This window comes from Protopterus annectens, chromosome 1.part1, assembly GCF_019279795.1.
Source record: "Protopterus annectens isolate FY-2018-M chromosome 1.part1, PAN1.0, whole genome shotgun sequence".
NCBI classification, from domain to species: Eukaryota; Metazoa; Chordata; order Ceratodontiformes; family Protopteridae; genus Protopterus; species Protopterus annectens.
In genome coordinates this window covers 1,204,913,168-1,204,936,791 of record NC_056726.1, presented here as the reverse complement: position 1 = coordinate 1,204,936,791, position 23,624 = coordinate 1,204,913,168, and the positions used below count along the sequence as shown (strand labels likewise).

At 39.0% G+C, this 23,624-nt stretch overlaps 1 protein-coding gene across 4 annotated transcripts in view; it reads right to left on the bottom strand.

The window, feature by feature from the left end:
- The window catches only part of LOC122809252 (myosin-10-like), a 3,714,157-nt gene that overhangs the window by 2,925,763 nt on the left and 764,770 nt on the right, over positions 1 to 23,624 (bottom strand). For all 4 annotated transcript variants that reach the window (XM_044080584.1, XM_044080595.1, XM_044080606.1 and 1 more), the window contains exon 3: positions 17,311 to 17,467. In XM_044080584.1, coding sequence (XP_043936519.1) covers positions 17,311 to 17,467 — 157 coding nt within the window. The remainder of the gene's footprint in view (positions 1 to 17,310; positions 17,468 to 23,624) is intronic.

The following is a 23,624-nucleotide window of genomic DNA, read 5'->3' as shown; positions in this document are numbered from 1 at the left end:
TGCGTTTGTGCCTCTGCCCATTGGTTTGGAGACAGATTTGGCATGCCTCTCATCCGTGATAAAGTGTGAAAATGAAATCTGTAGCCTCGGGTAATAATATCCAGAACCCATTTGTCCTTTGTTATGATGCGCCAATTTTGTGGAAATAGATCCAGTTTTCCTCCCAAAGGTGCTGCCAGGGTAATTTTGCTTGGCAGGCGAAGAGGGAAGTCATTGTGTTTGTTTCCTGAAGGGTTGAGATCTTTCGTCTCCACCTCTTTGAGTTGTTGTGTGCCATTGTCTAGGCCTGAAAGAACCTTGTGGCTGGCCTCTGCCCCTTGGGCGTCTGTACCTACCCCTTTGGGGTCTGTCTGATGCAGGAAAGGACCAGTTTTTTGATGGCCAGTTTCTGCTGAAATGAGGAGGTTGTACCTGTAAAAAATCTTTAACTGGCTGCATAGATTTTGCCTTTTCTTCCATTTTCTTTAAAACTTCCTCTGCTTTGACACCAAATAACACATCTTTCTGCAATGGAGCATTCAATAACTTTGCTTTGACATGTTCTGGTAAGGCTTGCTCTTTTAGCCAAGCATGTCTACGTATCACAGATCCTGTGAAAGTTGCTCTACATGAGACTTCCAATGAATCAAAACCACACTGTAAGGTATGCTTTCCCACCTGTTCTGCTGCATGCAGCAAATCCTGCATCTCTTTAAAATCAGGTTGATCTGTCTGAGGGATCATTTTCTGCTTTAACTGTGTAATCCAGTACTGCTGGTATTTTAGCATGTAGAATTGGCAGTTTAAGGCCCAAAGTGGCAGACGTATACACTTTCTTCCCCCATCTTTCTAATGCTCTGGAATCTCTTTCAGAAGGTAGTGGATTCTTAGCAATAGGAGCCTTAACCCCTTTGGGACCCTGGGAAATGGTTTTCGGGTCTGCAACAGGGCTTTTATATAGAAACTTATGAGAATCAGGAACTCGGTAGTATCTGTCTGGTTTAGATGGTGCAGGAGGTAAGGAATCTGGGTTTAGACTAGATATGGTGTAAACATCATCCAAAATGTCTAAAACTGGAGGAATTGCAAGGGGTCTATGCTGTGGGAGAAGAAGAAACTCACGGAGTCTTTTCTTAGAGTCAGAGTAATCTTGGCCTTCCCAGTGGAAGTGTTCCCTCATGATGTGTAAAGTTTCCCCAAAAGAGTAGTCTTCAGGGGAGGGAGACCGAGGGAATGGACTCTTCAGCATCTGAGTCTTCATAAGGAGGGAAGGAATACTCCTGGTCCTCAGAGTTAGCTGAGGAAATGGATGCTTGGTCAGAGGAAGGATAATCTTCCTCTAGTCTAGGTCTTTTGTCAGGAGGGGGTTGGGAACCCCTGATAAGGGTAATTAAATCCTCAGCCATCTTAAGCATCTGTTTTTTAGGCATAGGGGCCTGAGGGGGGAGGACTGTGGACCCGGTTTCCTAACTTTTAAGGGGGCTTTAAGTTTAGCATAAGACTTAATAGAGATAGTTGTCAGTTTGAAGACACCTTCAGAAACCGAAAGCCTGTCCAAAATCTCTGGATCACCGTCAGGGTTGGCGTCCGAGGGTTGAGATGGAACCGGCTCCTGAGGCCCAGCTGATTCGGTCTGGGAGGCCGTCAGAATTTCTAAATCTGCGGTAGTCAGGGGCTGTGTAGGCACCTCGCTGAAAACCGGAGAACCGGCGGCAGGCCTTGCTGAGGCCTCGGTATCTGGTCTTGGCCTTGGTTGCCTGTCCTTATCCTTGCGTTTTTTAATCATTGCTGATGTCGGTTGCTCCGACGACATGCTATAATTAAATTTTCTGCCAAAATAATGTCGGGCGAAATCTGCCCGACGCTTGATAGTACGTTTGTTGAACCTAGCACAAAACCGACAACCAGAGACGTCGTGGTCTGGGCCTAGGCAAGGAATACAAAAAGAATGAAAATCTTTATGAGGTATTTGCTTCCCACAAGAATTGCAATTATTAACTTTGTCTGACATCGGTCTGAGGTAAGAAATGTTTCCCCAACGGGGTACTTAGCTTTAGAGAAGACTTTGGGCTGAAATTCGATTCGAAAATCTCAGGAGCTAGCCGACCGGCACTTGCAAACTGCTTCTGCTTCGGGCACCGCGCGGCAAGAAAGACGGAAGAAAATGGCGTTGGCTGTCTCTTTTATCCCCCTGTCACACTGACGTCAGGGAAGAAGCAACGACAACCGACGCCGGACCAAGACTTTGGGATTCGTCCGACTGCGGGACCGCCTGATGGCAGGATAACCCAAGTGTGATGACTGCAGCAGTATTACATGATGAACATCCCATACACTTGTCTATTTTATCCTGACTAGACAAGCAACACTCCGTATTGCATAGACTGTGACTTGTGCCTGGCCTACAGAGCAGTCTCAGATCTGCCTTGACAAAGCTGCTGCACATCCGCACATCCAATGGGACAAGATTCACTCACTCTCGGGATCTTAACCTAGCCTGTGATATTAACAGGACATGCTGGAGAGATAGATTTATCTCCCAGAGGTTGCCACTCCTCTGGAACAAACTCCCAATCCAAGTAAAACAGAGCTCCTCAATTACCCTATTTAAGTGCAACCTGGACATTTGAATGGGAAACCATAAATTTACACTGGGGATTTCACCTATGTCCTTCTCAGTCAGGGGCAGCCAGTGTTGATCTTAGATTTGCGCACAAACACAGATTATATATCTTTGTCCATAACGGAACAAGGGTATAACATGGCTAGGCTTGTAGAGACCTTAGGGCCAATAGCTTAGTAACCTCCTATGATATGATCCTATGAAACTGCAGTTACTGTAGCCACTTGTAAACTGAATCCCATCAGTGCTTTCTTAATAAAGAAAAACAAACACAGCAAATCTTCACTCCACAGCACTAAAAATGCCTCAGTGAAATATCACTGGGATGGACAAACATTTTAAACAGAATTATACAATGAAAAGATACAGTCAATGAAATACCCGTAGGCAGACTGCAATAAGACAAATATGTATGCCAACAACACTACCAGTGTCACAAAACCTTTATTAGACAAGTCAACACAGGTGTGTAATTCTGCTGCATTTCAAAACTGAAGCACTTTTTACTGCCTGTCCTTCCAAGATCTTGAGTATAAAGAAAATTCATAATATAAAAAAAAAAAATAAAAATAAAAAAAAAATCCAGGAAAGATGATACAAATCATCTGGAAGACTTGAGTGATGGAAGGAATGCCCACAGGTGGCTGCTTTTTTTAAGACCAGAGACTGTGCCTGTGATAAAGGGTGGAGACAGGTTATGTACAGATGTTGACAGTAAAGGAATGAGGGTAGAGTCCAAAATACTTCAACACCAGTTGTCAATAAATTAAAGTTATGTACTCACCATAACTATGTATCTGTGTTAGCCATTTTCATAATTCCTTAATGAATGGGTCCCGGATCAGTCTCGGCCATTGTCTTTTAGATTCTAGGGTCAGATTCTTGAACTCCTCCATTTACCCATAATGTCCCCTACCACTTTAATACCTCAGATCGAGTTTGCTATTGATAAGTATGCCTTACGGCATAGGTAACCATAATAATAATAATAATAATAATAATAATAATAATAATAATAATAATAAAAGCAGTATAGATACAGAATAGGGGCTCAAACTGGAAACAATGGTTCCAATGCACCTCACCAGGTAACTCCCAAAAGATAAGAATGTGGGGGGGGGGGGGGAGTTGAGGAAGAATTACAATGAACAACACAGATGCATAGTTATGGTGAGTGTTTAACTTTAATAGGTTTACCTTCATATCGGCGATCCCAATATGGGCAAAATGCCTTTCGCGAATACCGAAGTGCGAACGTCTCCAATGTCAAATTCCACATAACCGAACGGCAAACCTTGCCCCTTTTTGACCCAGAGTAGCACTGGTGTGGAGGTGTGGCAAGGCCGGAAATGTCGAAATTCGATATTATTTCTACATTTTTTAATTTTCGCGCGTTGGTTAAACAGTTTGATTAAGTGGCTGGTCGATCATGTTTGATCGACAATATGAAGGTAAACCCTTTAATATCTCATGTTGTTGTTTTCATTAATTCCTCAACGAATGGGACAGTGTCCCTAGCTACATTAATCTTGGGTGACCCTCATGGAAGGATGTTCTGGAGAACAACAGAACCAAATCCAGCCCTTTTCCTAAACAGGATATCCAACTTGTAATGAGCAATGAAAGTATGAGAATTGGAACAAGTGGCCACAACACAAATATTATCAGTGGAAGCCCTGGCCCAAAAAGCAGATGATGTAGCCATGGATCTAGCTGAATGAGCTTTTGAAGGTTTGGGTAGGAACAATCCTCTCAGAGATTAGACAAAGGAAATACAATCTGTTATCAATTTCTCAAAAGTAACTTTGGATACTGGTTTTCCTCTGGCGAAGAAACAAACAGTTGATCAGTTTTCCCAAAGTTTTTTGTTTTGTGGAGGTAAAAATGAAGTTGTATGTGTACATCTAAAAGATAAAGCATGTATTCTCCCTTACTGTTAAATTTTGGAAAGAACAATGGCAAACTGATTACTTCATTTATATTTGGCTCAGAGGCAACTTTTGTCAAATAGGAAGTCTTTGTATGTAAAGTCAGTCTATCTTTGTGAAAAATCAAATAAGGCGGTTTTGAAGAGAGTGCTTGCAATTCAGAAACTCACCTCGCAGATGTAATAGCAACAAGAAAATTGTTTTCCACAAGAAGGAGGAATTTTAGATCTGACTTATTTGAAAGCTCAAAAGAGGAGTGAATTAAAGTTTGTAATATGACATTAAGATCCCAAGATGAAGTAGGATCCTTTATCAAAGGTCTGAGCATAAGGGTACCCTTAAAGAATGCCTTACATATTTTAAAAGAGGCTAGTGGGGACGATTATGTCCTTTGTGGTAATCTGAGATGGCTGCAAGCTGAACTTTTACAGTGGAGAAACTAGCACCACCATGAAAGATTGAAGCAAGAACATCTAACACAACAGGAATGGAAATGGATTGGTAAAAGGATGCAAATTTCTCTGTTCTGCCCAACAGGAAAATTTCTTCCATTTACTCTTATAATTTTTTCTTGCAGAAGGTTTCTGGGATGAAAATAAGATTTGGTGAACTGGAGAGGAAAGCCTGGACTGTATAGCTATCATTGGATTTGGAGAAATTAAGTGGTCAGTTTGAGGCCTTGAATGTCTGGATGAACTGGAGTAATGCAATCTCAATGCTTCTTGCACAGCAGCAAATAAGTTCTGAAGTATTCTGGGGGAATGAGGCATTATGGGATGGAGAGAAGGACATTAAGCATCAAATCTTAGAAAGTGGCCAAGTAGGATATGAGGTCAGATCCGAAACCCACAATTCGTGGAATGAATGAAAATGACAGCATCAGATCTCCTGTTTTAAACCACTTGAGCACACAGCCTGGGATGTTATCAGATCCCACAGAGGTTGTGTTTTTGGCCATGCAGAGAATGGTTAAGACCTGTTCCTTATAGATATTAGGTGGAGAATAGGTGGTATGAATATTTTGGGGTATATGTGGTGGGGACAGGGGGGAGAAGTTTTCACTGAACCTGTCTGCTAACAAGTTGACTATTTCCACTCGTTCAGTATATGTGGCAACATTCACTACCAGTTCAGCAAAAATCTGGGCTTTTCCTTTACAAGGTTTCATACGTCACTAAAGAATACCTTATGGTTATCCTTCAAGCTGAGAAGGGTGTGCTTCCAATTCTGAGATCGTTCCTTCTTGCTCTTAGACAGCAACTTCTTCCTCTTACTATATAACCTGTTTATGGCGTATGTCCACCAGGCAAGCTTGTTTTGTCTTGAGGATCTTGCTTTGCACCTATCAAGAATGGCTGAGTCAATACAACTGTAAAAATGTTTATATAATCAAAACCCAGCAGTAGAAAACAGGAAATCCAGTGAAGAAACTCAGGCACCCGACTCTTCAGCAGTAAATACGAATTTTATTGCACATAAAACAAGAAATAAGAAATAAGGATTGAGCGCTTTCGTCTCCACCCTGGAGACCTCTTCAGAATCAATTCAAACAAACACACTCCACAAATTTATACACGTGTCAATATGCTAAAATAGGTCGTTATCCAATTAAAAATAAATGAGAAACTTAACAAGCACTAAAGCACATTAGAGACATCAACCGTAAAAATGTTAACAATGCCCTTTATAGACATTCTATGGTATGTTCCAATGCTAATTTTAAATTCTGGGCCTTGGAAATTGTGGAGTATTCAGACAGAGGAGGAGATTGGACTACAAAACTATTATACAGGGAAATGATATGGCAGCTTAGACTTGATGCCTGTAATGGCAAAGGATTAAATGATTGCATCTCTATTACACCAGCATTAAAAATATTAGCATTGGACCCTAAGAAACACTCATAGTACAGAAGTAATATATCAACTAAATTTAAATGATTTTAAATGATTTTTTAAATTATTTTTAAATCATTTCTAAATTATCCTTAACTATTTTCATATTATACATATAAACACTTTTTCAATATTCCTTGGATACTAATTTCTTTTGTGAAATATTTGTATTGTAACTCATGGTTTCCAGACATAAAAACATAGTTCTATACATGGAACACTCATACCCTTTTTGTTATTGAGTGATATCCATAGCGGAAGTTTTTAAAATATTACTTGTTCCATACTTTCATTTATTATTAATTATTTATTATTATATTTTTATTATACATTTATTGTATGGTATACACAGTTATGGTATGCCGTTTATATGTAATTTAATTATATACATACATTTTTTAGTAACTTTTTAACTTTCAACATTTTTTTATTCATATATACATACTTTTCATACTATTTTTAGCAAGATACAAAAGCAACCTTGTAGTCATAAGTGGTTTTTACTACATATATATATTTTTATTACATATACATATACATTTTTTAACTTTCATCCTTTTTCATTCCTGACATACACTAGTATTTTTGAATTTGCATTCAAGCCTTAAAACTTGATATATCTGATGAATTTTACTACTTATGTTGGTGTTGCCTCAATTTTTGAACCTTTAGTGCTTGTTAAGTTTCTCATTTATTTTTAATTGGATAACGACCTATTTTAGCATATTGACACGTGTATAAATTTGTGGAGTGTGTTTGTTTGAATTGATTCTGAAGAGGTCTCCAGGGTGGAGACGAAAGCGCTCAATCCTTATTTCTTATTTCTTGTTTTGTGTGCAATAAAATTCGTATTTACTGCTGAAGAGTCGGGTGCCTGAGTTTCTTCACTGGATTTCCTGTTTTCTACTGCTGGGTTTTGATTGGAACGTTTATATAATGCATTGGTGTATGTCCCAATACAAGAGACCTTGCCGTCAGTGGGGTCAGGAGCTTTGAAGATATTAATGCCTTCCCGTAAGAGGCTGTAGTTTGCTTTGGAGAAGCTTTTTAGCCTAATTTCTCCTGGGGGAGGTCTGATGCTGTTATTACTTTGAAAGAGCATGTATAATTAAGCCAGTTAAAATCACCCATAACCAGGATGTTTGGTTGTATTTTGAGTGAGTCAAGTAGATCCAAGGAGGCAGTGTCAATATCATGGTTCATGGAGTGGGCTCTATAGCTGACAATAACTTGGAGAGGGGTTTTTCCTATAGCTATTTGCACATGGAGTAACTCTAGGGAATCATTCTGCTTAACCAATCTGAAGGTGTGCTTATTTTTGATGAATACTGATACTCCTCCATTAGTTTTCACGTGTTCAATTTGTGGTCTGAAAGTGTGGAAGGCATTATATCCTGGTATGACCAGGGTGCTCTCTGTAGCCTTGAACCAGATCTCTGTGACTGCAAAGCTGTCTGCATCTTCCAAGGTGAGGAGAGCTTCCAGTGAGTGCAGTTTCAGATTTAGACTCCTAGCATTTAGAAACATAACCTTAAGGTTGTTTTGTGAGGATACTTTTATGTCGGGAATTTTGGTTTTGTGACATTGCTCAAAAAAACACTATTGGGGAGGCAAGAGCCTTAGCCAGTCGCCAAAAGCCCAAAGGTGACAGCTGGAGACCATCTCTGGCAAAGCATCATGGTCTACCAACCATATCATCCCAGGCTGACAGATACTGGATCTCCTTAGAATGACACCAGAAACTAAACCAACTGTTGAAGTCAATCATTTTTTTTCTGTATTGAGGCATCATCCTAGGTGTAGCTAGAATGCTGCTTAGGGCTAAGGACATGCCCACCTAAGACACATAATCGGAGAGCTCAGTCATGTCTATCTTCATATAGTCCACTGAGGTACATCTCAAATCGTTCACACCATCATGGACTATATCAGCATCTAACAGTGCCTCCTGCTGAGAGACCTGAGTCCATATGTGATGTGGTGGATCCTGGCAGCTGATAGACAGCTGATCATGACCTTTTCCTTATCGAACCTGGTGAGATGGACATCTGTGTGTCTCACAATGGATTCACCTATGACTAAAACATTTGATTTTGTGTTTTGCCTTATGGGGTATGCTTGGTGAGACACTGCTACGTGAGTTTGTATGTGTACTGTGATTTGCTGGGAATGTATTACATGAAGTTTGTTTATATTTGGAAGATTTCTGATCTTTAGGTAGGCTTCTAGTGAGAACTTCTGCATATGTAGATTTATGTGTTGTACACATGGATGATGGATGAGGTGAAGTGTGTGAGCTGACAACTTGCTTATTATTTGATATATTGATTTGTGAGTGAGAGAGCCTAGATTCTAGATTCTTAATAAAGATGCATCTCTCACATATTGAATTTGTGTGAATTAGAAGAATTGGGTTGTCAGTGTACATGAGGTAATTGCTACACTGCCTCAGGATGCCCATGTCGATCAAGTTTGCTAGAGAAATGGTGGGAAAGTGTCCATTCACTATGTTAGATGAAGTACTGTGGCCAGTAACAGTGAGGGGACTAGAAGGACCAGATATGGCTAAGGCCAAGAAAAAGTTCTAAACTGCGAAGGGCTTAATAGGCTAGACTTGTAAAGGAACCTCGGAGGCTCAGCTGAGTGTCTAACTGGGCAGTGAAGCACAGTGGCGAGAAACCCCCGATGGAGCTTTTATTGCCCCTACACTGGCCCTGTAATCAAAGAGCCTCAATCTTCACCACTGGCAACAGTGGGGAACGTACACAATGGGAGGATGGCAAGTACGCACACACAGTAAAGTGCAACTACTTTTAAGAGAACGCAGAAATCACAGTCAGTCTGAGGCTGGTTTCCCCCTCTTTCTTCAGATCCCCATTAAGACTCACCTCTGGCAGAGCTGTAGGGTTGAGATCTCAGCTGAGTGGCCAAACCAAGATCTCCAGTACCCTCACTTTCTAACCAGTGCTTCATGTCCCTGCCCAAGTAGGTGACACACAAACTCTTTGAGATTTGATTTATATACAAACACACACACACATGCACACACGTACATGCACACACGCACATGCACACACTCCAGGGAAAGGCTGGCACAGGTTTACTAGCTATGTCCCCTTCTGCCCAGACTATATGGCAGTTCCAACTGCCACCAGCCAACTCTTTATCAGCTACCTAAGGCCCTTAACAAAGGGTGTCCAATCCTAAAGTATAATGTTACTATTATCCAAATGGTAGTCTGACCAAGAGCAAGGCTATTTAGGAGTGGCCTGTACAGTGTCACTATACAGACATGCATGTACTCTCAGAGCTTAAATATGTCTCACAAATATCAGCCACAAAAATAGGTTTAAATATATTTAATAATAAATAAAAGAACAAGACAATACTAGATATGTATTCACAGTGACTTCAGAGTTCAAAATCACAGGAAATATTTAAAACATTGCAGGACACTCTCAAATAAAGAAAACATCTAAGCTATACTTTACTATATTCCTAGCTGAATCTAAAAGAGTTACTATACCCTAAAAATGTACTTACAGAACAACACGCAGGCAGAAGTGCAGAATGTGGTGATGAGTGGATGTTTCCAGGTCAAAGACAAAATACACTCTCTCTCTCTTTCTCTCTCTCTGAGAGAGTTCTTAAAATTAATATCAAATATTACTGCTGGGTTAGCTTGGATGACATCACTTTCTGTCACCTGACTTTAGTTCCCAAGCTAAACCCAGAGTATAACATTTGAGATCTCTTTGTGAAAAATACATATCCTTCAGATGTTTGCTCAAAGCTGTGCAGCTGCTAGGAAGTCAAAAAACAATAAAACACTTCTGCATCTCATACCTAGTAATTACTTTTCTTCCAAGACAATACAGAAACTTCTAGCTCTAGACTTTGTGTCTGCTACTGAACTGAAACTTAGAGATAACTTTTATAGCACAATCATAAAACAATTTAATTTCAACTTAATTTCTTGAGGTTTTGCAAGTTAATCCTCTATATCCTAGTTTTTACTGTTAAAACATATACATTTACACAATTACAATACTTTATTTACATTTCTATTCTAAGCCAGCAGGGCATGCTGTGGTTACATTTTAGCTCAGTACTTTACACCTTTACACACACACACATCTGTATGAAACATATCAATATTCACAAATGACATAGAATTATTTACAAAATTTGAGATAGGTGGCTGGCAATATTTCCCTTTTGTCACAGAGCTCAAGTAGTGGACTAAGGGAAAATGATCTAAGAGTTTGCATCTATAACTGCCAATGGTATCCTCCACTGCATGGTAATGGGTGGTTATGCAGGTGGTGCACACCATGCAAATCTGAGCTAGCGTGGGCAACAAGTAGCAACAAAATTCAACTAATTTCAAACACTTTAACCAATAGTAGCACACTACAGTGGGCTCTGGCCCAACAATTACCACTCAGATAGGTCCTTAGCTACACTCTACTCTCACTGGGGTGTAGGAGGAGGCCCTTTTTTGTGGAGGAAACCTGGATTAGTGCTCAGAAACTGTAAAAACAGACTTGGTCCAGCAAATCTGAACCAAGTCAATGCTAGGCTATAAGTGCTGGAAACAGCAAAAATACAATAAAATACAGTTAAAAAATAAGAGCACACAGTAATGCAATGCAAGAAGTGCAGATCAAGTAAAAATGATACTTATCGTTCAGTAGGAGGCAGTGGATGCTTCAGATCACACAGGAGATTGATTACTTGTTGCTAACCTCTAAATTAACCAAAGGGAAAGCCCAAGACTGAGACTTATTCCAGCAATCCCCAACTCAGATGGGTCCTCAGCTGCACATTTCTGCAACAAGGGTGCAGGGGGGGGGGGCTTTCTTAATCTAAGATGGCTGGTTTTAGTGCTCAAATGATACCAAACAGTCTAGATTCAGGAAGCCTGAATCTAACTTATGCTATAAAATGTAGAAGTACTAGAAATTCAAAGTACAGAAAATCACAGTCATGACTGCAAAAAAAAAAAAAACAGTAGAATACTCCTAGAACAGTGCAGACCACAAACCTTCCTAGTGTGAATTAACTGGTCTGGAACCCAAGTGCTTAAACCAGAACAATGACACTTGACAGGCACAATAAGCCTTCACCAACAATTCCCAGCTTAGAAGGGTGCAGACTGCACTGTACAACCACAAGTGTCTAGACCACACACCTTCCTAATGTGGAATAACTGGTTTGAAACCCAAGTGCTTAAACCAGAAGAAAAACGCTTAAAACAACAGCCACAATAAGCCTTCACTAGCAATTCCCAGCTCAGAAGGGCATAGGCTACCCTCTCCTCCCACAAGAATGTAGACCACAAACGTTCTTAATATAAAATAACTGGCCTGAAGTCCAAGTACTTAAACCAACACTAAGCGGTTTAGAATAACAAGCAGTAATAAATGCAGCAGAATAAATGCAATTGAACACTTTTAAGAACAAGCAGCAAAAGCAAAATAAAGTAATAAAGTAGGAAGAAACACAAATACAGTACAACCAGCTGAATAAAGTGCATTTTTTAAGTTTAGTGGGAAGGAAGGAAAGAGAAAATAATTCAAGGTTAAGAAACTAAGGGGGTGGGTCTTCTCAACTGATCTCTCCATACTCAGTACAATGAGCTGTTGAGATGGGACTAGGAGGAGTGTCCAAAATTAGACTTATAGTGGGGCAGTCAACTCAAAAGCCACCAAGTTTAAAAACAGAACAACAATTCAGCAGAGGGGTGGGAAAATAATGCCAAGCCAAACAAGCACTCCGGCTAAATAGACTTGCCTCCAAATAATTCAAGCTAAATAATGAATGTTACATCTCAGCTCCTCCCACTAATCAGCTGATGTTATTTACAGTCTACAAAGGAATTCCTTGTTAACTTTTCTAACTGACCCTAGCCAAGACCTCTTAAAACTCCAACAGAACAGAAAAATTAAAAGAAAACAAATGTAATATAAGAACAAGACAAAAAAATTAACCAAAGCTTAAATGAAAAAACTTCAATTCAAAATAAAATTCAGACAGACATCAGCAATATTCAGGCAGAGTACACCAAGCAAGCCAAATAATTCAAGCTGAATGAGGAATCTTCTCAGCTCCTCACACTAATTAGCTGATGTTATTCAATGTTTGCAAAGGAATTCTTTGCTAACTTTTCTAACTGACCCTAGCCAAAACCTCTTAAAACTCCAACAGAAAAGAAAACTTAAATCTAAACAAATGTAATAAGAAAAAAAAATAGAAGTAACCAAACCTTAAATGAAAAATGTCCATTCAAAATAAAATGCAGACAGAGATTGGCAATATTCAGGCAGAGTACAACAAGCAACCCAAATAAGCACCCTAACTAAATAGAGATGCCTCCAAATAATTCAAGCTGAATGAGGAATGTTATTTCTCAGCTCCTGCTCCTCCCACTAACTATCTGATGTTATTCACGGTTTGCAAAGGAATTCTTTGCTAACTTTTCTTAATAACCCTAGCCAAGACCTCTTAAAACTCCAACAGAAAAGTTAAATATAAACAAAAGTAATATAAGGAAAAAACAGAAGTAACCAAAACCTTAAATGAAAAACTTCAATTCAAAATAAAATGCAGACAGAGATCAGCAATATCAGAGCAGAGTACAGAAAGCAAGCCAAATAAGCACTCCACCTAAATAGAGATGCCTCCAAATAATTCAAGCTAAATGAGTAATGTTATTTCTCAGCTCAGTTTGAATATAGATGAGAAGTATCAGCTACATTAAGAGATCAGCCTGCCAAACATTAATGTGTGCATATAAGCTAAACATTGGAAATATACTTCAAAAGAACTGTCATAAACAGCAGATGTACTAATAGCTTTCTATCATAATGACTACTCTGTCCATATTATCATGGAATGTAAATTTCCTTATAGGTACAGACAAGAAGCAGAGTACTGAATTACATTAAGAAGAGTGGGGCACAAATAGCAATGCTACAGGAGACATATCTGGTTAGAAAGGAGCATGCAAATATGACAAAGAAATTATTTTAAAAAGAAAACCAAAAGTGATGGTGGAGCACTATATCACACAAAATGAACTTTAATCCACTGGTTTAGCGCTTTCAGCCCAAGAATTAGGCCTTCATCGGAACAAGATTGTGTGATATAGTGCTCCACCATCACTTGTGGTTTTCTTTTTATTTTACCAAAGTTACACAAAGTGTGAGACAAGTCTGCAGTTTTCTTTGAAAGAAATTATTTTCTCGTGGACATTCAGCAGGATATCAGGGACAAAAGAAAAGGGGATTGATAATAACAAAGGGGGTTTCAATGGTGATAGAAAAAGAAAAAATACAATAATGGTAGATTTAGATTTGTGGATGTAAGGGATTACTGGTAGGGAAGGAAGACTTCACTGGCATGTATTTATATTCTACCTAAAACTGCTATTAAGGAGTGTAACAGAAGTTTTGGAGAAATAATACATTTTCAGCAGGAAGTATTATTTCTGACTGGGAACAGAACCTCTTTTCCAGTAGTGAGAATATATCAGGTGGTCCTAGACCTGAAAATATAAGAACATTCCAACATTCTATGCAGCTTTGCCTGTTCTGTGGCTCACAGAAAGAGACACAGAAGTTGTTCTAATTCAACTGAAAATTAACTGGCAATAGTAAAGTCACCCCCCCCCCCAAAAAAAAAAAAAAAAAAGAATCTCCTTATCATCTGGCCCAGACAATACAGCATATTGTGCAAGTAGTTCTTTTTCTCCACCCTTTTAATGAGTCTCAAAAATGCTTCTAATATCACAGAAACTAGTCATATGCACTATTAACATCTACAGCTCTGACCCTTCACTCTAAAGAACAGTCTAAATACTGTACATATAAAGCATCCACATCTGTCAATGTGAGTTAAACACCTAAATGTCATCATAAACTGCACAAAGGTGGTAAGGTGTAAACTCGAAACACAATAGAGGCAATAAAAGCTAGCGCTTTCATTCACTTTAATTTCAAACATGAACTTCTTCAGAAAAACAAGAGCCCTCCCCAGCTCTTGCTTTTTATACATCACAACACAGGAAATGATGTGAAAAATGTTGTACAATTAAATAATTAATTACATTTCATTACGAAATTCAAACTGTCATTAAGAAAAATCATATTGACTATAAATAAAAACTAACATTTATAGTAAACATTTGTAGTAGACATTTAAAAACATTATTTATATTACTGAATTTTTCATAATAAAGTGCTTTTACTAATAAATTAGTTTTTTTAAAAAGATCCACAGTATTTATAAAAACCCTTCATCTATTAATACTTTGTATATATATATATATATATATATATATATATATATATATATATATATATATATATATAAATATATATATCTATATAAATACACCTTATATTATCAATTAATAAATGAAATTAAATTCTAATGTAAAAATCACTCTATTGTGAATACTTCTTTTTTCTCAAACACTTTAAAATATATTTCACCATTTACTAACGATATATCTAAGATATTCAAATTTATATAAATAAAAAATAAATTAATAAACAATAATCTAGAAGTCCATATGTTTGTGTGCTTGCTGAATGTTCACAAAACAAACAAACAAACAACCCCATACTCACATACTTATCCACAACTAATGTGTGGAAAAGAGTGATAGACACAAGTGAAAAAAATTGATGTTCACAACTTCGCGCTGTATCACAAAAATTAGTCTGTAAACCCCCACCCCCCAAAAAAATGAACATCTAATACTGACATGCACTCCTGCTGACACAAATTGCACTGACTGTCTGCTGATGTTGCTCCCAACCACACTAACATACACAACTCACATATCACAACAAACAGGCAGGTGTCCAAGGATGAACTCATCCAACAAGGGTGTACCCTAAAAAACACCAACTATAATGTCTCAAACAGAAATTACTGTGGCACATATTAAAGCAACCCATGTGTATGTATAAAAATCTAATCTATTATATAAACTCAGAATGTGTATAAGGAAGACAAGTCTAATAGAAAAGCAGTAGTGGTGGGTTATTATAGTAACTAAAACCCACTAATATTTTGAACACAAAATATTATGTAGAAACACTAGTGATCTAAATGAATCTTGTTCTACTATGATGTTGACCAAAGGTGTAATAAATTATTTATATAACAGGAAACATTTTATATTGATAACCTCATTTAAACCTGGTGGTTGGTCAGCCCCCAAAATAAGTTGCCACAGAGCTTCCTTTTGTTCCAACCTATTATTAACATCCCCCAAAAATGCACCCTTGTCAACATAATCTAGAACAAAAAAACTTTTTGAAATCATTGCAGACTAACACGTCTTGCTAAAGAATTGTTTTTATCCTTGCTTTTATTGTTTTTTTTTTATTTGTTGTTTTTACAGACTAATTTTTGTGATACAGTGCGAAGTTGTTAACAACATTTTTTTTCACTTGTGTCTATCACTCTTTTCCACACATTAGTTGTGGATAAGTATGTGAGTATGGGGTTGTTTGTTTGTTTGTTTTGTGAACATTCAGCAAGCACACAAACATATGGACTTCTACATTATTGTTTATTAATTTATTTTTTATTTATATAAATTTGAATATCTTAGATATATAGTTAGTAAATGGTGAAATATATTTTAAAGTGTTTGAGAAAAAAGAAGTATTCACAATAGAGTGATTTTTACATTAGAATTTAATTTCATTTATTAATTGATAATATAAGGTGTATTTATATAGAGACATATATTTTATATATATATATATATATATATATATATATATATATATATATATATACATATATATATATATATATATACAAAGTATTAATAGATGAAGGGTTTTTATAAATACTGTGGATCTTTTTAAAAAAACTAATTTATTAGTAAAAGCACTTTATTATGAAAATTTCAGTAATATAAATAATGTTTTTAAATGTCTACTACAAATGTTTACTATAAATGTTAGTTTTTATTTATAGTCAATATGATTTTTCTTAATGACAGTTTGAATTTCGTAATGAAATGTAATTAATTATTTAATTGTACAACGTTTTTCACATCATTTCCTGTGTTGTGATGTATAAAAAGCAAGAGCTGGGGAGGGCTCTTGTTTTTCTGAAGAAGTTCACGTTTGAAATTAAAGTGAATGAAAGCGCTAGCTTTTATTGCCTCTATTGTGTTTCGAGTTTACACCTTACCACCTTTGTGCAGTTTATTTCGTTTTTCGGTTTAGTCCGTTTTTTTTACGTGCTAAATGTCATCATCCTACAGAATATTCACTGTATTGCATTTGTAGAGCATTGTTCTTTATCCCTCATGTTATGTACTACAAACAAAATGGCAAGCCTCTACACTCAGGCTTTAAAATGAGTAATACCACACAGCACAGAATTTAGCACAAAATAGTGCAATAGTAATTCTGATAAGATTGCTAACCCATTTCACAAAAGTCCATGGAACTAACCTCTTAAAACAGATGCACACATTAAAAGATCCCTTTTCATTTTTTGCTAAGCAATGCAAAAGTTAATTATCGGTTTCAGAATTAATGGTGGGCTTCTACTACTTAAAAGACAGGTACAATACCACCATGAGTTGAAGTTTATCAATCAGCACAAACACAACAAAGCTGACAAGATCTACAGCTATACTAATGCAATCTAGGGATTTCCACAATCCCCTACTGCTACAGTTACTCTGAGAAATGAAACTGTGTGACCACATTTTGCGCCCTGTGTCACCACTATGCAGGATATAAAAGCTCTCTTCCTACTTGGCAAAGTTATATGTGTTGGTCTGTCTGTATCAGTAGACATAACTCCTGCATTCTGTCAATTTTATGCAAGACTGATCTCTTACCTTGAAGCATACTGCGGTATGCAGTCTCAGAAATTGCATATATATGTGGTGGCAATTCATGCCTCTTTTTCCCACGATACATTTCCACAATCTGCTCAGTATAAATGGGAAGATTTTTATATGGGTTAATCACCACGCAAAACAGCCCAGAGTATGTCTAAAATAAGAAGGTTAAATGACATTTAGTTTCCAGTGGAAAGTCCATGCAAACAAAGAGACAAACTTCAATCATAACACCTGAAAATATAGAACTGTGCCTATACCATTCAAAACTATTTATGATGTACACTAATACACAACAACATGATAAACTGACCATCAGGTTTACAAAATATAATGTCATTCTAAAGTTATAAAATAGCACATACAAATATACACACACACACACACACACACACACACACACATATATATATATATATATATATATATATATATATATATATATATATATGGCTCTACTTCATTTGACCTAAAATTCATTTGACTGACACCCAAATGATCTAAATTTCATTTGAATGACAACTCATTTGACTGACTCCCATTTCACCGACAGCTTACAATGCTGACTTTAACATACTAAATCTTAAACCATAGACAAGTACACTTAGAACACCAATAAAGTACAGCTGTGTAAGCTTTTAAGCATAGTAGAAGAAAGTAGAGGTATAGTAAGAGAAAAACAGGGGTCTGGAGGGTGGGTAACCAGGACTGCAACAGTGAATACACTCGAACATCTACATTTATGGTAAGTGTACACAACTGTACTATGTTCTTCGTGTTACACTGTTGCAGTCATTACATTTGGGTAGATTCCCAAAGCTATGGTTGGGAGAATGGATTTATACAGCATTAGGACCAGCTATAAGGCCCTGTAGGACAGCAGTGGCAAAGCCAGCTCTGGATTTAGAGAAGAAAGGTAAATGGTAATGTTTGGTGAACGTATGAACTGAGCTCCAGGGTAGAAGCTTCTAGAATATCTCTGGTAGGAACTCCTCTGAGAAAGGCTGTAGAAGTAGATGTAGCCCTGGTGGAACGAGACTTGATCCCGTGGGGGATAGTTTTACCATGGTGCACAGAGCAGAAACGAATACAGTGGCTTATCCATTTGGAAATAGTCTGCTTTGAAATAGCCTTTCCCTCTGCCCCTGCAGCAAATGCCACCAGTAGTTGTTTAGATTTTCTTAGAGATTTTGTCCTGTTTAAGTAAAAGATAAGTTGTCTGTGTACATCCAATGAATGCAGGATCCACTCCCCCTTGTTCTGTGGATTGGGAAAGAAAGTTGGCAAATGAATGGTCTGATTAAGAGCCACATGATACCACCTTAGGCATGAAGGATGGATTGGTCCTGAGAGACACCCTGTCCGCATGAAAAATAATGAAAGGCTCCACTGCCATAAGAGCCTGTAATTCAAAAATCCTTCTAGCTGAAGTGACTGCTAAAAGGAAAGCTGTTTTCCAGGAGAGAAATTTTAAGTCTGCAGTAGCAGCTGGCTCGAAAGGAGGGAGAGTGAGGTTTTCCAATACAAAATTGAGGTCTCAGGCAGGGGTAGGAGCTCTCCTGGGAGGTCTTAAGTTTTTGGCCCCTCTGAGATACTGCTTTAGCAGAGGATGAGAGAAGAGAGGAGGTTCTGTGCTGTAATGAGCTGAAATGGCAGAGGCATGAATTTTTATGGAAGAAAAGGACAGGCCCTTGTGAAGCATCTCAGTTAAGTATTGTAAAATCTGAGGAACATTGGGCACTGCTGTGCTTATTCCTTGTGACTGGTTCCAGGCACAGAATATTTTCCATTTGTCAGCATAAGATTTTTTAGTACTAGGCCTTCTCGCTTCCAAAATGACATCCGTCACAGGTTTGCTGAGAGATGCTAAGGGTGAATTTAGGTGATTAGCCACGCTGCAAGATTCAAAGTTTGGAGCTGAGTGTGCAGAATTTGGTTGTTCTGCTGAGACAGTTAAGTAAGGTGTCTGAGGCAGGTGCCACGGAGGAAGATGTAACACATTGCGCAGGAGTGGGTACCAGTGTTGGCGAGGCCAGTCTGGAGCAATCAGAATCCTTTTTTGGTTTGTCCTGTCTTACTTTTAGTAGAACGCTGGAGAGCAGAGGCAGAGGGGGGAAAGGCATAGACTGATAGGTTTTTCCAGCTGAATGACAGAGCATCCACTTTCCAAGCATTTTGTGATGAGTTCTTCTGCAGAATTTGTCCAACTGATAGTTCTGGGGTGAGGCAAAAAGATCTATGTCTGGACTCCCCCATGTGCGTGTCAACATGTTGAAAATCCGTGGTTCCAGTTTCCATTCATTTGAGTCCATGAGATTTCTGCTTAGTTCGTCTGCCAGAGTATTCAGTTTTCCTGGCAGGAATTGAGGTTGTAGTTGTATTTGGTATGTCAAGGCCGTGTTCCACAATGCCATGGCTAGTCTGCAAAGGGGGTAAGAATATGTATCCCCCTGCTTGTTTATGCACCACATAACTGTGGTGTTGTCTGTCTTTATCATTAATTGTCCTGGATGAAGGTAGTCCTTGAAGGCTGTCAGTGCATTCTGTACAGCTAGCATCTCTTTCTGATTGATATCAAAGTGCATTTGATTTGGGCTCCATTTGCCCCGAATGCACTTTCCTGCCAGATGAGCCCCCCCCCCCCCAAGCATAGTCTTATGCATCTGTAGTTAGGGTTTGGGTGGCAGGGGGTGGAGTGAATGGCAGTCCCTTGTTTTGGTGGCAGGCCTCTGACCACCATAGGAACTCTAGTTGCGGGCAAGGTATGATAGGAAAGTACAGTTTTGTACCTACCATAAATGTAGATGTTCGAGTGTTCACCCTGCTGCAGTCATCACACTTGGGTTATCCTGCCATCAGGCGGTCCCGCAGTTGGCCCGAGTTCCAAGGTCTTGGTCCGGCATCGGTTGCTGTTGCTTCTTACCTGATGTCAGTGCACCAGAGGCATCCAACGCCATTTTCTTCAGTTTTTCTTGCCCCAGATGTCAGGTGCCCCCAATAGGTAGGCAATATACATACATATATATATATATATATATATATATATACATATATATATATATATATATTGCTATATAAAAATGTACATATAAAAATAAAACAATACCTTCAGGCACAAGCAAATACACCACAGAGGTTGTATAGGATAGAATGGTATAGATAAGTCCAGCTAGTTCAGAGGGGATGGAGGGAGGGTAACCTGTACTGCAGCAGGGTGAACACTCGAACATCTACATTTATGGTAGGTACAAAACTGTACTATGTTCATCGTGTTACCCTGCTGCAGTCATCACACTTGGGTTGAATCCCAAAGCTAAGGATGGGTGGTGGAGTTAAACAGGGTTAGCAGAAGCTAGTAGGCCCTGCAAAACTGAAGTGGTAAAACCAGCTCTAGTCTTAGAATATAGAGGTAAGTGATAGTGTTTGGTGAAGGTGTGCACTGAACTCCAAGTTGCAGCTTCCAGAATATCCTTGGTTGGCACCCCCCTGAGAAAGGCTGCTGATGTAGCTGTAGCCCTGGTGGAGTGGGACCTAATGTTAGCAGGTACCGGTTTCCCATGATGCGTGTAGCAGAAACGTATGCAATGTCCTATCCATTTTGAAATGGTCTGTTTTGAGATAGCTTTTCCTTGTGATCCTGCAGCATAGGCTACAAAGAGCTGGTCAGATTTTCTGAAAGCCTTAGTTTTATCCAAGTAGTAACGTAATTGCCTGTGAATGTCCAAAGAGTGGAGGAGTCTTTCTCCTTTGTTCTGGGGAATTGGGAAAAAGGTGGGCAAATCACACTGGATACCACCTTTGGCATAAAGGAAGGGTTAGTTCGTAGAGAGACTCTGTCTTGATGAAAAATGAGGAAAGGCTCCACTGCCATTAGTGCCTATAGCTTTGAGACTCTTCTAGCTGAAGTTATTGCTAGTAGCAGGGCAGTTTTCCATGAAAGAAATTTTAAATCAGTTGAAAAAGCTGGTTCAAAGGGCGGCAGTGTAAGCTTTTCCAGAACAAAGTTGAGATCACAAGTAGGTGTTGGTGCTCTCCTGGGCGGTCTTATGTTCTTAGCCCCTCTGAGGTACTGTCTTAGGAGTGGATGTGAAAATAAAGGAGGATCCATGTTGTAATGAGCTGAAATTGCTGAGGCATGGATCTTAATAGATGAAAAGGAAAGTCCTTTGTGCAACATCTCAGTTAAATATTGTAGAATCTGAGGAATGTTTGGATCAAGGGGATTTGGGCCTTTAGCCTGGTTCCAGGCGCAAAATCTTTTCCATTTGTCTGAATAGGTTTTCCTGGTGCTGGGCCTCCTGGCCTTCAGAATGACATCCATAACAGCTTTGGATAGAGGTGTTGGCTAGTTGTTTAGGTAATTTGTCATGCAGCCAGGTTTAAAGTCTTGAGCTGGCTGTGTAGAATCTGATTGTCTCGCTGGGTGAGCAGGTGAGGAATTTGTGGTAAAATCCATGGTGGGCCGTGGGCCATGTTCCTTAGAATTGGATACCAGTGCTGGAGTGGCCAGTCTGGTGCAATGAGTATCATTTGTGGCCTCTCTAATCTGACTTTCAGCAGTACCTTTGCTAGAAGAGGCAGTGGAGGAAAGACATACACTGTTAATGTTTTCCAACTGAATGAGAGGGCGTCCACTTTCCAAACTTGTGGGTGGAATGTCCTTGTGCAAAATTTTTGAAGTTGGTAGTTTTGGGGGTTGGCAAACAGATCTATGTCTGGGCGTCCCCATTTCTGAGTTATCATTGCAAATACTTGTGGATCTAGTTTCCACTCGTGGGGATCCATGATGTTTCTGCTTAGGTCGTCTGCCAATGTGTTTATCTTTCCTGGCAGGAATTGTGCTTGTAGTTGAACTTGGTAAGACAGTGCTGTGTTTCACAAGGTCATTGCTTGCCTGCATAGAGGGTAGGAATGTGTGCCCCCTTGCTTGTTTATGTACCACATTACTGTGGTATTGTCCATCTGTATTATTAGTTGTCCTGGGTGTAAGAGGTCCTTGAAAGCTGTTAGGGCATTCTGTACTGCTATCATTTCTTTTTGATTGATATGCAGATGTCTTTGATCTGTAGTTCATTTGCCCTGAATGCACTGTCCTGCCCTGTGTGCTCCCCAGGAATAGTCCGATGCATCTGTCGTCATAGTTTGTCTGGCTGTGGGTAAGGTGAAAGGCTGAACCTTGTTGAGGTGACATGCCTGTGCCCACCACAGAAACTCCTGTTGAAGGCAGGGAATGAGTGGTATTATTGTTTCCAAGCTGTGGCTGTGCTGAGTCCATACGCTTTTCAGGTACCAGTGTAATTTCCTCATATGCAGTTTTGCAAATGGTATTAGTAGTATGCAAGATGCCATGAATCCCAAGGCCTGCAGAATTTTTCTTGCAGGGAGTTGGGTCTTTGTTGCCATTATTTTGAAGTACTGAGTCAGCTGTTGTTGCTTGTCTGGCGTGAGATAAGCCATCTGGGCCGTTGTATTCAAGCTGGCACCCAGGAATATTATGTTTTGTGAGGGCACTAGTTTTGATTTTGTTTAGTTTACTGTGTACCCTAGGCAACTTAGAAGGTGTTTGACAAATGCCAGATGCTTTAAAAGAATGTCCTTGCTTTCTGTTTGAATAAGGCAGTCGTCCAGGTATGGGTATATTTGAATTCCTCTTTGTCTGCAGTATGCAATTACTGGTACCAGGCATTTTGTGAAGACCCTGGGCGCAGTAGATAAGCCAAAGGGCAGTGCAGAGAATTGATAATGGGTTGAACCTGCAATGAAGCGGAGGTATCTTCTGCAATATTGTCTGATAGGGACATGCAGATATGCCTCCTTGAGGTCCAACGTTACTAGCCAAGCATTCTTGCCCAGCATGGGAAGAAGCTGCTGTAGTGTTAGCATCTTGAATTTTGGTACTTGCAGATAGGTGTTCAGAATTGAAAGATCCAGAATGGGTCTCCATGCTTTGTCCCTTCTTGGGACTAGAAAGAGTTTTGAGTAAAATCCTTATCCTTGCTCCTGTGTAGGTACCTGTTGAATGGCTCTCATGTCCATGAGAGCTGTAATTTGTTTTTGTGCCTCTGCCCATTGATTTGGTGGCAGGTTTGGCATTCCTTTTATCCTTGGCAAGGTATGAAAGTGGAATCTGTATCCTTGTGAGACAATGTTTAGGACCCATTTGTCTTTTGTGATGATGTGCCAGTTGTCTGCAAAAAGTGCTAATTTTCCTCCCAAGGGAGCTGCCAAGAGAGATTTGCTTGGTAGTTTGAGGGTTGAGTCATTGCGTTTGTCTTCTGCTAGCTTGGGGCCTGTCTTCTCCTCCTTTCTGG